The sequence below is a fragment of the Podarcis erhardii genome, assembly GCF_964252035.2.
Source record: "Podarcis erhardii genome assembly, chromosome: 2".
Lineage (NCBI taxonomy): Eukaryota > Metazoa > Chordata > Lepidosauria > Squamata > Lacertidae > Podarcis > Podarcis erhardii.
This window is the reverse complement of record NC_138498.1, coordinates 63,035,637-63,054,857: the sequence shown is the minus strand read 5'-3', so window position 1 is coordinate 63,054,857 and position 19,221 is coordinate 63,035,637. Positions and strand designations below refer to the sequence as shown.

The 19,221-nt window shown below is 42.0% G+C and overlaps 2 protein-coding genes across 4 annotated transcripts; one reads left to right on the top strand and one right to left on the bottom strand.

Moving 5' to 3' along the window:
- The first annotated feature begins 288 nt into the window (after positions 1-288).
- Positions 289-17,667, top strand: MRNIP (MRN complex interacting protein). Of its 3 annotated transcripts, none has more exons than XM_081851475.1 (8): positions 291-667; positions 2,679-2,738; positions 3,442-3,539; positions 4,908-4,980; positions 5,657-5,787; positions 5,959-6,046; positions 7,245-7,404; positions 8,344-9,032. In XM_081851475.1, the coding sequence occupies exons 1-8, from the start codon at positions 608-610 to the stop codon at positions 8,388-8,390; spliced, it is 717 nt and encodes a 238-aa protein (XP_081707601.1). In that variant the 5' UTR covers positions 291-607; the 3' UTR covers positions 8,391-9,032. The 3 variants fall into 3 exon arrangements, with proteins under 3 accessions (XP_081707600.1, XP_081707601.1, XP_081707602.1); XM_081851476.1 differs by lacking the exon at positions 8,344-9,032 and adding an exon at positions 17,044-17,667 and having other exon boundaries at positions 295-667; XM_081851474.1 differs by lacking the exon at positions 8,344-9,032 and having other exon boundaries at positions 289-667; positions 7,245-7,914.
- On the bottom strand, positions 8,887-18,013 carry SQSTM1 (sequestosome 1). The gene is made up of 8 exons (XM_081851477.1): positions 17,674-18,013; positions 14,819-14,914; positions 12,831-13,066; positions 12,550-12,706; positions 12,203-12,286; positions 11,116-11,339; positions 9,892-10,099; positions 8,887-9,205 (listed from the first exon to the last, which is right to left on the bottom strand). Exons 1-8 carry the CDS (start codon positions 17,855-17,857, stop codon positions 9,045-9,047), a joined length of 1,350 nt encoding a protein of 449 aa, XP_081707603.1. The 5' UTR covers positions 17,858-18,013; the 3' UTR covers positions 8,887-9,044.
- Positions 18,014-19,221: the final 1,208 nt, after the last annotated feature.

The window sequence follows — 19,221 nt, the reverse complement described above, 5'->3', positions numbered from 1 at the left end:
CTGGAGGGGAATGGGGAAAACGTGGGACCCGGCTACCTGGGAATAAACTCTACAGGAAGGATAATTGTCATAAGCCACTCTTAGCCTCCTGACCCACCCCATCTCTCAGCCTCATCCCTGCCACCCGTAAAATGGGGATAATAATACTCATTTTTGTTCAGTCGATTAGTCGTGTCCGACTCTTCATTACTACTTAATTAATCCTGGATTTCTCGCTGCCTCCTGCACACAGCTGTTTTGCTTTTTATCACCCCACAAACGCCGCAGGAGGGTTCAAAGATAACCAGGAAATTCACTCCGCGGGCAAAACAACTCTGCCTCTCGAGGGGAGCCCTTAGTTAATGGAGGAACCTCGTCCCCGCCCATCCCAATTAGATCATGCACGAGGCCAATGAAAAGCCGTAGGAAATGGGGGGAGGGAGGAACCTATCTGCGCATCGCGCGCCATTTCCCGCCAAATGTTTGGGCTTAAGGGGAGCCTAAGCGGGAAGTGGGCTGCTGAGGCGGCGCTTGCCAGTCCCACTCGCCCCCTGGGAGAGATGGAAGGTGTGTGTTTTTCTCTCCCTTGCGAGTGAAGAAGCTGCGCTGACTGAGAGCAGTGTCCCTGATGGCTCAGCAGTTTCAGGTGCTGAGGTGCTGCTTCTGCAACGTCTTCCAAGTCCAGCAGGTGAGGCCGCGGGGGAGCGGGACCTGCCGGCTGGAGCGCGCGGGCTATTTGAACCCGAGCTCTGCCCTCCTCGGGCTCACAGAACCGCTGACTTGTAGAAGTGGAAGGGACCCCCCCCCCAAGGGTCATCTAGTCCCGTGCAGGACGCTAAAAGTTAATTTGAAAGGTGGTCAAAAGACATACGCAAGTTGAGGTCTTGCAAGCTGGCTTTGCCTTCAGGGCAAACTTGGGGCATTTCCATCACTACAGTCAGTGCTTTTGTTTTCTTTAAAAAAAAAACACGTCTAGGGGTACTCTCACTTTGACTCAAGAAAATCACCATTTTATAGTTCAAATCGGGAAAAAGAAATACAGTCAATGGACAAAAGTACAAAGATTCACAATATGTTTAGGGGTATGCATACCCCTGCATCCCCCCCCCCAAAGCACTGACTACAGTTACACAAAGGTTGTTGCTACAGGTCTGAAAGTCTGAAATGGACCAAAATGTATGGGGGGGGGAGAGGTGTTACCTTTCCTTAGAGACCAATAACACAAGATGCTGGTTTTTAGTACTATATTTACTTAATTCATCAATAAAGACTAAAGACTAATTCATCAATAAAGGCTTTATTGATGAATTAAGTAAATATAGTACTAAAAAACAGCATCTTGTGTTATTGTGCATCACTCACTGGCTGCAGCAAGTGTTCCCAAACTGGTCAACAGGCCACCTGTGGTCCATGAGCTTCATTTAGGTGGTCTGTGGTGTCTCTGGATTTGTGTTTGAAGATGAGAAATGGCACATCCATTTTATATACTCGCATTGTTTTTTAATTGTATTTATTTTGCTTCTGTATACTGTATTTTATTGTATTATAATTTGAATTCTATGGTGATACAGTAACACATGAAATAGGAAATAAAAGAAGCAATAAAAATACAATTAAAAATCATACAGCATTTAGCACAGCACATTACCAATTGCTGCAACAGGCAGAAACATTAATTGGCCTGCCAATTTCCTACAATTTTCAATTGGTCCACGTGGAAGAAAGCTTGGCAACCACTGGGCTTGAAACTCCTTTTTTTATTATTTGCCATTCCATGTACTTTGACTTGAACCAGCTGCAGCTATTTATTCTGCCACTGTGCCATTCTGCAGTGCTCCTGCTCCCTGGTCAAAGCATGAGTGGAGCAACTTTTCTTCTGTCAAAGGCCACATTACCTTGGACGGAATCCGCCAGGGGCCACATGTTAGCAGTGGATTGGGCAAAAAGAGACAGTATTATTCTGGATGTGTTTTCCAGAATAAAGATAGTCTTGCTTCAGTTTTAACTGTGGCCAAAATTAAGGAGGAAACAAGCAGGAAGGGACAAATGCTGATTGGATGGAAGAATGAAGCAGCTTTGGGAGGGACTTGGGGCTGCATAAAATGTAATGCGTGCAAGGCAGTCAGATGTGGCTTATAGCAGACTGTAGCCTGCATTGCACATGCCCCGATCTGTAGAATGGTCACTGTTGCATTTCGTCTTTAAAGAGTTGTGATTCCTTTGGCCATTACTGTAAATCTATGGATTATGATTGAATTATGGCCAGGTGTTCTGTGATTCCATGATTTTGCCACACAAATGTGGTATTTAGTACTTACTGGATGGAAAAGTAAACAGTAAATTAGGCAAGCTAAGCAAGTCAATAACAGTTAACTTTGTTGACATTAATTCAGGCAGGATGAAGAGTTCAACTGATGGTGCACAATTCTGATATACTTTTTTTTATTAGGTAATACAAAAGAATACTAAGGGGGAAAAGGAACAGAAAACCTACAATAAACAATTCTGATATACGTATAAGTGCACAGTACACACAACACTCTGATCATAGACCTGTTCTTGAGCCCCTTAAAATACATACTTGGCTTTTATTGAAAATCGATGAATAGTTACAGAAACATGCACAGTGGCAAATGTTTCACCCATGTAATATGAATTGTGTGGGTTATTAAAGAATTATATCTGCAATTCTGTCTTAGATCAAAAAGAGCCAAAAATGGAATTGCAAAGTATGTGATGAAAAGCAGTCAATTCTAAAGGTGAGTACCCGCAGTTCCTTTATTTAAATCCTGCTATAAATGAACTGGCTTTTTAAGAGGTGGATTCTTTTTCCTCAGATTCTCAAGCTGCAATCCTGCACATACTTAACTGGGAACAAGTTTCATTGGATTCAGTGGGGCTTACTGCTGCGTGGACATGAATAGGATTTTGCTGTATTAGTATTAGAAATCTATGTTACCCACATTAATCTCTTTTTTTAAAAATCTCCTTATCTTGCAATAGGAATCTGTTCACATAATCTGGTGTTAAAAATAGGTTAAGCAGTGGAGTGTTTCTATTTCTTCTGGTACCTCCTCAACTAGAAGAGATTTTAATACGTTATCATGTTGATGATAAAAAATGTGATCCAAATATAGTACTATAGGAGAGCTACTATAAAACATGTATTGGAAGAAGGGAGTCGTAGTAATTATTCTGATTATATAAACTATGTGGAAGTTAAAGTACACAAAGAAGAGTATACTGCATTCTTTGCTAAAGTGTGGAGTGATAAGATGTACAGTGCAAGTCTGTTAAAGCAAAAGGTTGTATATATGTCAGATTTACAAGCAGGAAGTACCCATTGTTAAGTAATGTCCCTGGAACTAGGGCCTCTCAGATATAGCTATGATGCTATTTTCTTGCCTATATAACATTAAAGAACTATGAAAATAAGTGTTAACAAAACTTTTGTTACTTTAGATTTTTGGTCAGGGTTCTGGATCTGATTGCAGGCGCCATGTACAAAAACTCAATTTGCTACAAGGACAGGTAGAGCAGGGACCTACGGAAATGCTTAGGTATGGTATTAACTGATTATTTGCTGTTTTGTGTTTGTATACATTTGCATTATAATTTTCATTCTAAATTGCATATAAGGGGTGGTATCGAACAAAGTCATACTCGGAGTAGACCCATTGGAATTAATGGACTTAAGGTTACTTAAGTCCATTGATTTCAGTGGGTGTCTTCTGAGTACATCTACCACCCAATGGATTAGAAATGTTCAGCAATTCTACAATAGTCAACTGCAGCGCAAAGATTTAATGTGATTAAAATAATGCTTCTGCTCCCACTTAGTTAATTCCAATCTGGACTAGCAAACTTCCAAATTCAGAAAGGTGACACGATGTCCATTAAACTTGGCTTCTGTGGAAATAGGCTCAATAACTGCTTAAAATGTTATGATTACTATGATCAAGGAGTAGAACTGTTGACAACACTTCAATTTAAATCTGAAACAATCCTTTAGACCAGCTGAGCTGCCTAAACTTACTTGTTGCAGTAACTGAGGTATTGTTGAGACCATAGGTACTGATTTGGCTAGCGGGATTTATGCACACCATCTTAACATTTTTCATTGCATGTTGTATCATATTTCCTTTGTTCCATTATTAACAATTATTAATTACCACAGTTGCATTTTCTAAAGGTGTGGATGTGGGTGAGAGTCAAGTTATTTTTTATTGTATATAGCCAAAGGTCTTTACAATGAATGACAGAAAATAAAAGGAAAACTTTCCTCTAATATCGTAAAATGTAGCCTGTAACAGTTTACAACATAAAAATAAATTTACAACATTAAGTTTTAAAATTGGAGTGCATTCACATAGCTGGAACTGCACAAATTTGGTTACTGCTTGTGTAATATATAGATGTTTATCCACTAGGAGTTCAACTGTCACTTTCTGTGCAGATCGACCAGGAAGCCAATTAAGAATTGGAGATATAAATTTTCCTCAGGGTATTGTATACAAGGGGCAAATCAGCAGATAGTGTGTGATGTCTTCTACCTCTTTTTTCTTTTCCTTCTCCTTCTGCGATGAGACTACATTTTAATATTTTAATGTTTCAATATTTTAATGTTGTATTTTTTAATTTTGTTTTTAAGTTGTAATCATTTAACTTGTTTTTATTATTGCTTGTAAGCTGCTCTGAGCCCGGCCTTGGCTGGGGAGGGCGGGGTATAAATAAAAATTATTATTATTATTATTATTATTATTATTATTATTATTATTATACTTACCTGGCAGGGGAGACACCTTGATCATGTGGGTGAGAGAGAGACCTGATGCTTTGCAGTTTGTGCTCACATTTCAGTACATATGAACTCTAAAACACATACATTTATATAGTGATATAACATTAAGTGCATTGATTATTTTCAGATCCATAGAAGAACCAATAAAGAGAGATGGTGAGAACACAATAGTTAAACTGGAAGAGAATTCGGGCAGGCAGGTAAACCCCTTTGGATTAAATAAAGTGTATCTTCAAAGCCAAAATTGAAGGACAGCCAGTCACAAGCCCTTAAAATACAAATCAAGGAAAGGAGATGACAGTTTAGCTAACCCCCGCATACTCTCAGGATTTATTTTTGTATAAATGTTTATAACAGTAATTTATCCATTTGTTTAATTAAGTAAGGACCCATTTCTCCATGTGACATTGGGCAACCTTTGTTTTTACTGAAGCAAATTGAATATTAGCAGGATTGTGTAAAGGTCATGGTTCACCAGAACACAGTTCTTCTGGATTGGGCACAGAATTAAGCTCTCTGAGCATACGTACTTTCATTTTAAATAGTTATGAGGATGGGCTTGAATAAACACAGGCAGATCCTATTGAAATCTTAGAAGCCTGGGGTACTAATTAGAAACCATCTAGTGCCCTGCATAGCTCTTGTCCTTCCCCATGACAAGCAAAACCAGAATAAATGCATCTGAGTTTGCATAATTCACCAAATTCAGCTTTTCTTGGTACTTGAGATGGCTGGACAGTAGTAGTAGCAGTGGTATTAATAAAAATAATCATTATTCTTGCTATGATTAAAACAGATCACTAAAGCAACAGAGCATTTAGTCTGAGATGGATAGTGAGTTAGGACTCTTGATAAGACATTCTGTAATTTTTCTAGGAGGAAAAGGTAAAGTTGGTCAGCCGCTGGACTAAATATCTCGATGGAAGATGTGAAGAGCAAGGGAAGGAAGATGAGGAGATAATGGTGCATACAGAAAAACAGAGCTATTCTTCCAAGAACACACTAAGGTGGATATGTAGTAGTTTCTTATTTTTTGCATAGTAAGTAATGGTGCCTTGTTTGAACATGCCAGAATACTATAACTGAATCACAAGGTTCATTTAAGAGGTACTTGCTTTTTCTCTCCGTGATGCTGTGTGAATTCATTGGACCACTTTTAATCTTGTTGCAACTGCTAGGAAGTGTCAGAAGACCAGCTTACACGATTCCCAGGGGTCTAGAAAAAGGAGAGCTTCTGGATTTGCAGAGGATGTCCTACATTTTGAGGTATCGCTCTTTCTCCAAGATAGCAAATACTTAATGTTCTATAGTATTACAGGACCCTCTTTTAAATGTCATAAAAGTTTCACTCAAGTTGTATTCCCTGCCTTGTTACTTAAATGGGTAGAACTCAAATCTGCCTAACTACCATGGCTCTTCTCAAAGCAGCCTACCAAATGAGTAGAGCTTACTGAGCACTTTCAGTATAATCAAAGCCTCATTGAAAGTGCAAGGTGGTGTTTGTACATATTCTAACCAACTCTTTTACCTGACAAATCAACTTTACAGTATTCGTTGCCAGTGAATTGGCTTTTTACTTATCATGCGGTGGGCCTATAGAGGTTATTACAGCCATTATATGAGGCCCTACTCTAAAAAAAATTCCACCATGTAAGTAGTGTACATCTATACAGGATGCAATGTTAATCTTGCTATGGAAGAGCTGGATTGTCAATGAGTATAAACTTAAAGAATGCATGAAATGCCTGCAGGATCAGCCAGTGGCCTATCTAAGTCCAGCATTCTGTTCTCACAATTTAATATCATCAACAAACTTGGCCACCTCACTGCTCACTCCTAACTCTAGATCCCTTATGAACCAGTTAAAAAGCACAGGTCTCAATACCAATCCTTGAAGGACTCTGCTTTCTGCACCTGTCCATTCAGAGAACTGTCCGTTGATTCCTATTCTCTACTTCCTGCTACTCAGCCAATTATTGATCCACAAGAGAGCCTCTCATTGCTTTACCATTAAGCTTACTCAGGAGTCTTTAGTGAGGTACTTTGTCAAAAGTACATTATATCAACCAGATATGAAGCCCAAGTACATTATATCAACCAGATCACCTCTATATGCTTGGTGAAACTCTCAAATAACTCTTTATATGTTTGTAAAACTGGACTTGCCCTTGCAGAAACCAGTGCTGGTTCTGCCTCAGCAAGGCTTCTTAGCAAGCTGTGCAGTTGCTTTCTGAATCTGAGGAGAATGTTCTGTCTTAATAACAGAACCACCACCTGTGGTGCCTGTTACTTCCCTGCAGATAAGTTGACCACTTACTTACCCACCTTAGAACAGACCAACCCATGTAGTCTAGCCGAGTGTATAACAGAGCAGAAGAGCTACAGGTGCATCAGATAAAGAGTAACTTTACTTATTTGCAATCTGGCATTTCCGATTATTTCAGTCTCCTGCTTTTTATTATAGAACAGAAAAGATTCAGCCATAGTAGCTAAAAAAACCTGTGGAGATGATACATCTGTAAATGTGATTCCTGCTGTCAAAGAGCATCTGGTGTGCCAGAAGAATAAAGATTCAGAGTCAAGAGCTGCTGGACTTTCAAAGTGGGAGAAATGCCTTTTATCTGGTAAGAGTTGTAATAGTGGCAATGAAACTGCCATGATGCAGGAGAGGCAGGGAACGCTAGTCCAAACATCTGCTGCAGGGACAAGTGCTGAAAGGCCAGCAACCTTCAGCCCCTGTAATTGGCATCATGCATCCATTCCACTAGCTGGAGTGCAAAAGTTCTCCAACACTGAACATGTTCCCATAGCTGACATGCCTGTGGGAAGAGGGAAACACTTTCCTCCTTTGACTAATGTTCATCTTCAAGAAAAACTGCTTAATAGACTGCCTGAACAGCAATCTGCTCCTTTTTTAAATACTCTTATTAGTGTCTCAAATTCAAAGAATCTGCATAGAAACCTCTTTTCTACAGGAGATGACTTTGATGATGATATTTAAATGCCTTTTTCTTCTCAACACTTTTTTATCATTATTAGTCTATGCGAAATGACTTAGGTCAGGCTACAGTTTATCCTTCTAAGTCACAGAGTTATGTTGTATAATAAAGGAGATTGTACTCAAATACTGTCAATATCTTTGGCATGTAGGGCTTCTATGATGTCGTTCATCACTTTAAAACCAGCAAAGCAGTATTCATTGTATACTATGTATAGGCAGAAATTTCTAAAAAGGCATTTTTCTGCATTCAAGTACCAAATTGGGGCTAGCTTTGTTTTATCTTGCATACAAGGAGGGGATTTTCTTGTATCTGGTTCTGTAGTGGGAGTAGGAGGAATGATGGCTCAGGTGGTGCTGAAACTTGTCTGTACACTGTAGTTCAGGCATAGGCAAACTCTGGCCCTCCAGATGTTTGGGACTACAATCCCCATCATCCCTGACCACTGGTCCTGTTAGCTAGGGATGATGGGAATTGTAGTCCCAAACATCTGGAGGGCCGGAGTTTGCCTATGCCTGCTTTAGTTAATAAATCAGTGTCACTGTTGATTATCTTGTCTCATAGAACGTGACAGAATTCTCAGGTCATGGGCTAAACCACAACAATGGTAAGCCTATGTATTTAAAACTCTTTTTCTGCTTCATCACACCCTAGTACCCCTTTTTGTCAGCTGCCTTCATTTCTTATGACCCAGGCAGACAAGCTGCAGCCAGTTAGTGTAAGGCCTCACCAATCCCACTTGCAGATTTTTGCTATTTGTCCATGACGTGTTCACCATGATTAGGAGAACTTCCTCTTTAAAGACATAAGAGCTGCTGCTTAGCTTGTGCAGCTGTGGAATACAAGGTCCTGAGTGCAGTAACCAATTACAGAAAGTGCCACCAATGTAATGTGAAATGCAAAACCACCTTTCAGCCAAGTTTCCAAAACCGTTCCTTTCCGTAAAAGCAAGGCTTGCAGCTGATTCACCACCTAAGGGTAAAAAAACCACAAACCAGACCAGCTATCAGAACTTGTGCCTGATAGCGTCCATTGTTTTGAGTACTAGCACCTACCAAGTATCCTCTGCAATATGAAGTATTACCACAAATTAGACACAATACTGAATTAAGTGAGGAAAGTTAATGTGAATCTTTATTGATAGTATGAACTTAGAATATGGAAGGACAATCAGAGCCTTGCAGGGGCCAAAAGATATAAAAGGTAGGCTACTCAGTTGCAGCAGCCTTAACAATTTGCTTTAAGAATTGTGAGTTATACAGGTGCTATTTGGAAGTTTTTGCTTGCTTGGCATACTGGATGGTATCCAGAGCTGCCCCAATGTCGTAGTTCTTGGAATGCAGCAGGTGAGTGAGCCAGCCTCCTTCATCAGAAAACCCCATAGACAACATCTGGGACAAGGATTCAATGAGACGGGGGTCTGCTTCTGTAAATAAGTAGAAATAGGATTAGTTGACCCAGCTGTCCGTACCACCTTGCCTACATCCCATCCCCAATCTGCAAATCCACAGCTGGCTGTTTTAAGATGGTGTGGGCAACTGACTATGCCTAGGTTGTGTTCTCTAAAAACAGGACCCTTACAAGCTTTATCAAGAAAAGTTACCAATAGGAAAACCAGCTGAGGCTGACCTTGATTAGGTAACAGCCTTTCTAATTATCCTGGCAACCCAAGTGATGGTTATAAAGCCCTGAACAGCTCAAGACCTGCAGACAGGACTGCGTTTTTGTCTTTCTGGTATCAGGCAAAGACATTTGCTTGGGAATTTAAGCAGCTCATATAAACTAGTTTTGGGGCTATTGTTTTGTTGTATTTTAGTTGTACGTTGTCATGGAAGCTTATACCGAAATGCAGCTAACGAACTTTCTGCACACTTGAGTTTAAGTGACCAATTTGTCTTGTAAATAATAATACTGAAGAGATGTGACTCAAATACAATCCTATGCATGTCTACTCCAGACATAAGCTCACTGAGTTCAGTGGCACTTACTCTTGGGTAAGGGGATGCAGGTTTCAGCAAGTAACATGTAATATTAGTCTGTACCCAAGGCAAACAGGATTTGATTTCCTAACATGCCAGAGCTGTATATACCCTTCCAATCTCCTTTTTTTACCTGGTGGAAGGTGAGGATAGAGCGCAGCCTCTCGCAGTCCTGTTGGTCCTGTGTTAGTGGGAGCTTCAGCTGGATTCAGAGAGCTTGGGTTGTCACTCTCTGGCATTTGTAAGGACTGCAGTTCACCAGTTGAAGGGTCTACTTCTTTTGGAGACAAATGGGTCCAGTCCTCATCTGCCCCTGAACTGCTGCTGGATTCAGCTGGTTCCTGGGATTGCACAAAGACACAATGTGGAGAGCCTGCTTTAGAATAACACAAAGTACTCCTTAAAAGGCCTGCGCCTAATGAAGTTGCTTACCAATAGCACATACATATTGCTCACTGGCTATAACTAACTTTTAATTCCCCAACACTAAAGTTCTCTGCCTCCCTCACCTTAAGGAATATTGCAGATTATACTTTCTCTAGGATTTTCCATGACAGCTAAACAGACATTTGATGCCCAAGAAAACACATCAAATGCAACACTGCTAACCACAACCTTCCATGAAAATTTTAGCCACTTCAGTGTGTATTACAGATGTAGCTTCACATCTAAAACTACCCCCTTCTATACATGATGTTACTAATCTGTGGCTTTAAACATACACCAGAAAAATGGATTTCCATGTGTACAATAGTACTTCCTCCTCCCTCTCCAGCACCTCCACACACAACACTGGGAGACCCTCCAGAACAAGTGTAAGTGAGGAGCTGCAGTGGGAAGTCCTCTTGTGCAAGTGGAAGTCCACATGTGATAATGGATTTCACCCTGTCTTATCAAACATCTCTTGCTCAATTATATACTCTTGATTATTTTCAGGATATCTAGCATGGGTTTTTCCCCCAGTCCTGAAGCTAGAAATATACAATATGTTGCCTTTTCAGAGTCCACCAGGAAAACCGAACAAAGAATGCCCTGCCAAGTAACCATGCATACTCAATTCAGTTGGGCTGACTCCCACCTAAGCGGGGTTAGGATTGCAGCTTTAGTTTCTTTGGAAATAAGACATTTTTTTCTGTTGTATGTTATTGTACAGAGGCTAGAAGATTACCACTACTCATGACCATCTCTAAATAAATTTAGTACTCTCTTGCATAGGAAAATGAAAGATTGATTTAGGTTCCTAATATAAAAAGCACCAGTGCTGATCTTAGTGACAAGCATACAGTGAACAGTGTGTACATCTTTACCCTACTGACTGCACATTTCGCAAGTGACAGTTTAATCTTCATACTCTTACCTCTGACAAGAGGTTCTCCTCTTCCATTTGTGTAGCAGGAGAATGTACTGCCATTTCCTGCAGCTGGTCTGTAAGAGTATCTGCATCTGCAGCTGGTTTGCTGTTGGTACTTGCTTCTGGTCCGGTCTGGTCACTGGAACCTCTCTTCTCAGAACTAGGTTCTGTACTAGGTGACACTTTGCTCCTCTGTCCCTCATGTTCCACATCAATATCAACATCAATACCTAGAAAAACAATTTAAAAGTTGGAAGCTGGTGATAATCTGCAATCACTTTATGTTTCTGTCTACATCTACATCTCTAGGGATTTGAATACAGTCTTCTTGGAGGGATTCCCCCTCCCCCTTCGAATGGCAATGGTTTGCTATTCTGAAGGTCAGACAAAAGTAGCTCTCCAATAACCTTGTCCAGGAATTGTGGACAGAAGTTTCATGTTCCCACTGAGCAATCACTGGGGAGAATGTGAAGACTGATAGCTGGTTGATATGAGAGAAGATGGACAATGTGCCAGCTATTCTGTAACATTCACCTACCGCTGACTGACCTGCAGTGCCAACTTTCTCCTCTGACTACATTGCTCTACAACAGCTTAAAGTATTTATAGTCTGCCTTTGCACAGTGCAGTCATACATCTGAAGGACAATCACCTTCAACAAACTCAAAAATCAGAGCACAGGTCCAGGAGATGCCCACTTTTGCATTTATGTTTCTCCTATGTAATGGCAACCAGTATTTGAGAAGACAAACACAAATGAAACACTATTGCTAGGACCACTCCCCCCCAAAAAAAGCTTAACCATAGTATTAGAAGACTTTGACAAAACTATTTGGGAGGAAAGCATAAGGCAAAATAGCCAACGAAACAGAAGGCCCACATGTCCTGTATAGGTGACAGATATCATAATGGCACAGTACTGTAACACATATCCTTTTGATAGTGGCAGAAAGCAACTAGTAAGAGACCCAATTGATCAAACCACAAAAGACTATTTAAACCATTTGATATTTCTGAAAGCTCACATGCAGAGTATGAAGGCAAATCATAGATGAAAGCAGGCAATAATAGCCAGATGAAAGCAACTGCTTACCAAGTGGACCCAGAAATGCAGCAACACTTTCTCCAACATTCTTCAAAAAGGTCACATTGGGATCTTGAGATTGACTGCTAGAAGCTGTTTTTAATAAGGGGGAAAAAGTTACTAATAGATCTTGTAAGAGAAAAGTTGATCAGTAAAGTTAAAGGGATTCACAAACTCAGTTCTTTTTAGCTCCTAATTATGATTTGATTTATAACTCAATGTAGCATTCTTAAAGGAGATCCTGAACACATCTATTCAAAAGTAAGTTCCTGGAAGCAATGAATTTGGGACAGAGTGTGCCTTTTTATTTTGCATTTACCACCACCATTATGGTCATCAGAAAGCTAAACACATACCTTGCTCAGGAGCAGCACTCTGAGAAGTGGTGCTACCTTGTGCCTGGCCAGGGTTTTGACACTTGCGGGCAGGACAAGGGTGACCACAGCCTTGCATCCATGCAAAAGGTGAAACACCATGTTTCATCTTACGAAGCCAGCGACCTCTGGGAAGCCACTAAAGGGTAAAAGAACACGCTGTTAGGGGTAACTGTCGCTTTAGAAAATAGTTGCAGTTCATCTTAGGCAAGATGATCTTTACAGCCCCCTCTGGGCAACTGCTTTTTCCTCATGTTACTTACCTCAAATGGATGGAGCAATGGACTCTGAAACATGATCATGTTATGTTCCTTATGGATACCTTTTCCCTCACAAGTACTGCACAGGTCATAGTCAGGACAAACAGTGCATTTGAATCTTGCACCCGCAACTGGGCCATCACAACCATCACAGATCACGTTGGGATGCACCATGTTCGGTGGGCGCTCCTGGCTGCAGGATTGGCGGTGCAGGTGGTCACGCTTCAGCTCCTTTTTCTCTGAAGGACACAAACACAGGGTGTTGCTGAAATATGCCCAAGATAAATGAACCAATACCCATCGAGCTGCAGAACTAGACAGTTGTAAAAGGAAGTGTGCATACTTTATTCACCCCTGCACCTCCAACTTTGTTTTGCCCAGAAGTGAACTAAACAATTTCTCATAAAAGCCTTTAGTGTCTGCCACTACCTCTCTCCTGTGTGTTTGTGGTGTGGATAACCATGAACATACGAGTGTCAAATCAGTATTTGTATACAGAGGATTACAATAAATGTAAAAGGCACATTCTGCAAAAAGTGACTGAAGCATCGTTTTCAGAAATGTTGACAACCCAGCTCATCGAGGACTTGTTTGTTATGAGTGATCGTAACTTTGTTTTCCTATCAAGTTGCACCACAGACTACTGTAGCCAACTCTGATTATTTTAAATCTTCAAATATGTTATTCATGGCACAGTTTGTACCAGCAGACAAGATATCCATGAGTTCCAGTTACCAGAGATACATATGACTTACGGTTTTTTCTATTTCCAAAGGAGAGTAGCCACTGGGTCTTTTTCTCAGCATGGCTCTTATTATAACCCGATATTATTGTTATTGATATATTTTGCTCACCAGCAGTCTCTGCTATCCAAGTCTGCAATGCCTTCTCTATTATATCCTAAGACTTTTTTAAAAAAACCAGACTCATTTTTCCATCAGGGCCACCAATAACTTTTCCTGTTCTAACCTCAATTTTTGGGGTTTCAACATCTGCTCTGCAGGTAGGAATGGGCAGGGAACAATGATAAGCAGAGGGTTATACAATATATACCCATTCTGTATATTTAAGAATGTTCTAAATATGGGTGCTCATAGGTTATGAATATAAATGCTCATTCTTATTTCAGGCCTTAAAACCACCAAGTCCAATATTGGGGAAAGTTAAGAGAAGGCAAATTCTAGATCTCTTAGCCTATCACCATTCCTCTCTTAGCATGCTGTTCTGGTGGATACTCGTCCTTTCCCATGTGTCTGGCAATGCCTCATTTCTTGCAGAAATCTAGCATGAAACTGCCAACCTCTGTCCAACTGAGCTGTCTTTTAGTGTGTGGCTTGTGCCCCATTGGTACGCAACAGCTTTGTTAGGAGGAATTTCAAGCCTCTTGGAGCACAACAAAGAAGCCTGGTCATGTAAACTTTGGATCAACTATACACTTCTTGTTACAGTTCTTCAGCAAATCTCCTTTACTAGAGTTTCTATGGGAAAGGCATAATCTCCCATTGGCCTGGTTTATGGGCTCTACCACCTCAGACTGCTGCTGCATTCCAACTATACATTGGTATTAGTTGAAAAACAAAATTACACATGTCAAAAATAGCTTGGAACAATGGTCATTGAAAGAATAAGGGTAGAATGAGAAATGGGGGAAGTCTACTTCTAGGGATTTAAATGCAGTAGCCAACAAACTCACCCTAATACTGGCTCTGGGTGAATTTCTAGTTTTCAAGACTGGTTTTGCCAATGCAGTTTAAATTCCCATTAAGTCACTGGGGTTCATAGATTCTCACCTTACTCTCAAGTGATATTTCCTGTAGCAGCCATTCTCATGAAACACTAGCTCGTTAAAAGCTGTGTCTTAAGTTGTGTAGTGCAAAAGCTGTGAAATGCAGAGATGTTTTCACCTCTTGAACGAATTATAACTACTAGAATACATTACAAGATAGCTGCCAAAAGCAGTTAAGAGAGAATACTAAACTGGCTAAGATTACCTTTAACATAAATGCGAAAAATCCCATCTTTCACACAGGGCAGGGCCAGCTTCAGTTCTTCATCACTGGAAAAAGCAATCATATCTCCATCTTCATCTGAAATAAGAAAACAGTTAACTCACTTTGACAGCAGATACTCAGCCTTATCCTGAAATTTCTGAATAGGGCAGCAGAAAACACTGTTGGACTCAATATGTACTCTGCCTTCCTCTTGTTGGGCTGTATGCAAATCTGTTGTTAAGAAAGTTGCCTAGCGCCATCTGCATGGGTGGTGAAGTATCCTTTGGTTACACATTCATTTCACATAGCAAAGTAATGCTTTCAGAAGACAGATTTACAGCTTTTATTCAATTACTTGAATTAAAATCTAAAGGCAAATAAGCTTCAGATTGCAGGCTATGTAATGCAAGCTAGCTCTGATGAAAGAAATGTAACCTTCCACTGAAAAAGCTATGCAGTTCTCAGCTACCAACTGAATTACTGTTCCGGCAGCTGATCTCTAGTAAAGATGCACCAATGCTTTAGGCAGTGATTTATACAAAGCTATTAAAAAGAGCAGCCTTCCCAGACCTGGTGGCCTCCAGCTGTTTTTGGACTACAATTCCCATCGTGCCAGATCAGGACAGGTTTTATTGGAGGTTTTATTGTTAATGAAAGCAGCAACAGACAATAACCTCCTAGCACCCAATTCTTGAGATGAGAAAATCCTTCATTTATGTTTCCTTTAATGGGAATCGGCATTCCTTTCAAGAGAACCTTAAATGCAGCATGCACTGTCAGTAGTACAAAAAAATAAGGCATTGTTAATCAGTTCTGACCTTCAGGCAGGACTGAAAACAGCGCACAACATGCATGCAGGTATAAAAGCCATTTGCTACCTTTCCTCATAATTGGGAAGCCCAGGCATTACCAGGTTGCCTTCTGGAAGTAATACTTAATGGAATGACAGAGCATCTGCTGCTGTAAAGGCTTGGAGACCTGTCTGAAATCCTGGTGAGCCTCTGCCAGTAAGTTTAAGAAATACTGAGCCAGATGGACCAACAGTCTGATAATTTTCTGCACTCTTGTGTACTCAAGACATCAGCCTCTGAAAACTACAATACACAGTGCAGTTCTCTCTCACACTTTTATATACCAATAGTCATGAGTGGTTTAAAAAACACTTCTTTTGAAAAGTGTGCAAGACTTGCAGGACTGACAGAGCTCCCTAGAAGAAATTCTGGTTGCTACAGGAATATCCCAGTATGACGTAACTGCCCAAGTGTACAAACATGCTTAAACAAATATTTACAGCTGTGCAGTGTTATGCAATGGCACTTATTTTAAATGAATTTATGAGAAGTATCAGCGAGTTCCATATCCTATCGTGTCATATCTTACTACTAAGGGGATCTCACCACCCTCAGGAAACACATTGACAATTCCCAAACAGAAAGTTGGACACCAGTAGCTAGTACCATATTAACGCCTGTAGTGGCAGTCCCCTTTTCACAGTGGAGACTCTGCTGCTTATGTCACTCCTCTGTCTGCCATACTTTTTGCCCAGATTGTTGAAGAGCATATTCAAGATAACTTAGCTTCACGCCATGGGTCCCTTGATACATATCAGAGCAAAATTCCACACCACCGCACTATGTGTATGAGTATCAATAATGCAACCACACGGAACCTTCCTATTTGATTAGTGTCTACCCTCCCAGGCACTGATTAGTTGGGAAGAACTGAGTCACCCACACATTTTTGGTTATTTGTATGTATCAGACGACAAGAACTATGTTAATTGCATGGTGGGACTAGAAATGAGCAACTGAAACCAGATTTAGAGTTGGAGCACTTAAAGAGTAGCCACACACTACAGAGTCTTCCCTCTCCCCACCCAACCTCAACAGGTGAATTGAGGTTGTTACCTGCACTGAGGTTTAGTGAGACATAGCTAGTAGCAGTTTTAGTGCTCAGGCCTCCACACTGGAGGAGTAAACTGTGTGGAAAAGACTGCCTCTGAACTAGTACAGAGTGCCTTTTCTTAAACATTATCAGAGACAGCTTTCATTAGCAAGTAAGGCTTCTAGACTAGGGTGTGTTGCTTCCTAACAGACCTGAATTCCAAATCTTATTTCGTTTAGAGATTAAGAGCTGGTTTAAGCAAGTATAGCAGAAGGGCGTGACAACTATGATAGGTTAATGAGCAAAGAATATATTGTTAGCTTTGCCTTTTATGCACACAGGCACTTGACAAAACCTCCAACTGCTTTTCCATTGCACAACGGAGTCTGGGAAACCTTGACCTGTTGATTTCAGCCCGACAGGCAGCAATAACGGCTACACGGAGCCCTGCCTCCCAGATCTAACATGAAAAGCCTTAGGACTATCAATTCACTAAAGCAGAGGCGCCTTTTAAAGGTAAACAGCTTTTTTCCTGGCCTTGTTGCGGTACCTTGAACCACAGCGAAGCTTTTCCCAGACCCGGAGATCAAGTGACTGAAAAAAGTTTCCCAGGCCGGATTTCATGGAATCATAGAATTGGAAGAGAATTATAAAGCTGGGTCATCTAGCCCAACCCCTGCGATGCAGGATTCTCAAATCCATGACAGGTGGCCATCCAACCTCTGCTTAAAAACCTCCCTTGAGGGAGGCTCCGCCACCTCTCCTGGGAGTCCGTTCCGCGATCGAGCAGCTTACTGTCAGAAACAGACATAACTGTCTGAGGACGTACTGTCTTCCCGACGCTTAGTCGGAATCTCCTTTCTGCGTGCGAGGCTACTGCAGCGATCCTGTCGCGCAAATGAATAAAAAACCGGAGTTGGAAGTAAAACACCACGGTGGCCTGTTGCTAATGGTCGCCCGCCCCCACTCACCCTTATAGTACATCTGAAAGGCGCCCGTGGCGGCTGCGGAATTGCGAAGCAGCCCCTGGAAAAGATCGGCGATCTTGTCCCGTATCGGCAGGTAGCGGGCAGGCGAGTCGAGGGCGAAGCGGCGGATCTCGCGAGTCACCTCCTCTTTGCCCAGAAGGTAGGCCTTCACCGTCATCGGAGCCATGGCGGCGGCAGCTGGATCTAGTGGCGCAGCAAGAATTGATTCACGCAGGAAGGCGGGAGGGAGGTCGGACCTGATCGCGACGACACCGCTCCGCGTGGCAGCCTCCTTTAACTCTGTCCTCGAGCCTGCTTTGCCTGCTGCTTGGCCGCTCGTCCCCGGGCTTCTTATAGGCGCTTTTGCAAAGAGGGCGGGCTTGAGCTGGGAAAGTCCCCACCCAGGGGAGCGGCAGCAACAACAACAACAATAGCGGGGGCGTGCGCGACCCTTGCGCTAAAAAGCTGCTTCTAGAATGAAAGGAGGCGGGCGGGGGGGGGGCAAAGGGAGCGGGGTTGCAGTTCAGGAAGGAAAACGCCAAGGACAGGGGAAGTGTCATTGTCAGTCGTATGATTTTTAAAGTGGGGAGGGGGAAGGCAAGCCCATTATCCTTTGTGCCCCTGGAGGTGGCGTCTCGTTTGCCTCCTCGTGAGCGAGGAGGAGGAGGTTTGATCTCCCCAACGCCGTTTAGTTCGCTTTGCAAACCCCGCGTGTAAGCATTACTCAGCACTTTCTTGCTCCGCGGCCTACAGAAAGAGAGGTGGGCGGAGGAAAGCAGGCAAGAAGGCGAGGTTGTTTTTTGGAGCGGGAGGTGGCAAAGGCGAGCTAAACAAACACGCGAGACGTGGAACCTCCTCCTGCTGCCTCGCCCGCTCCGGTTCCTGCGCCCGGTGTGGTTTCGGATTGCTGACTCACTCTGTGCTGGATCTAATACATACGAGGCTGGGCAAGAGGAGGTAGGCCTCGGTCAACGTCCCGTCTCTCGTGCCCAGCCAGGGCTGAAGCGCGGTAGGAGGTTGCTCAAGGTCACAAACAAAAAGCCCCCTCAAGAATTGGTTTCTTTCCGAAGTGAAAATGACGATGAACCTTATTAATTAAGGGTTATTGATTGCGCTGTCACTGCAACACAAGGAAAGAACTGATCCCTCTTTAGTGTCGCAGTTATGGCTCAGTATGAATGCTTTAAAGCAAAAACATTCTTCTTCAGACACCATCCCACTGTCCGGATATGCTCCTTACATTTTTGTGCCATGTTAAATTAGGTATGTCTCCCATAACCTCAACCCGTGCATAGTGCCAATTATGCTGAAGGGAGCCAAGGAATCAACCCAACTACCTGCTTCCAGAAGCGGCCATTCAGTATATTTCTGGATGACATGAATGCAACACTTAGGATGCCCCACTAGTAGCCTCCCACTATGGGCATAGCCAGGATTTATTGGGGGGCAGCAGACATTATATTAGGGGGGGGGGCAGAACAGAGTGCAACACAATTGGTCAGTTTTTTATTTATTTACTTGTTGGGGGGGGGTACCCTTCAGGTAACCTGG

Bases quoted from the DNA above. Each gene is read 5' to 3' on its own strand.
- MRNIP (XM_081851474.1), top strand. From the start codon at position 608: ATGGCTCAGCAGTTTCAGGTGCTGAGGTGCTGCTTCTGCAACGTCTTC. The intron at 2,739-3,441 runs GTGAGTACCCGC...TTGTTACTTTAG, and splicing joins AAAAGCAGTCAATTCTAAAG to ATTTTTGGTCAGGGTTCTGG. The intron at 4,981-5,656 runs GTAAACCCCTTT...TAATTTTTCTAG, and splicing joins AAGAGAATTCGGGCAGGCAG to GAGGAAAAGGTAAAGTTGGT.
- SQSTM1 (XM_081851477.1), bottom strand. From the start codon at position 17,857: ATGGCTCCGATGACGGTGAAGGCCTACCTTCTGGGCAAAGAGGAGGTG. The intron at 14,915-17,673 runs GTGAGTGGGGGC...TTCTTATTTCAG, and splicing joins CTTTCAGATGTACTATAAGG to ATGAAGATGGAGATATGATT. The intron at 11,340-12,202 runs GTAAGCAGTTGC...TTGTTTTTCTAG, and splicing joins TGCATTTCTGGGTCCACTTG to GTATTGATGTTGATATTGAT.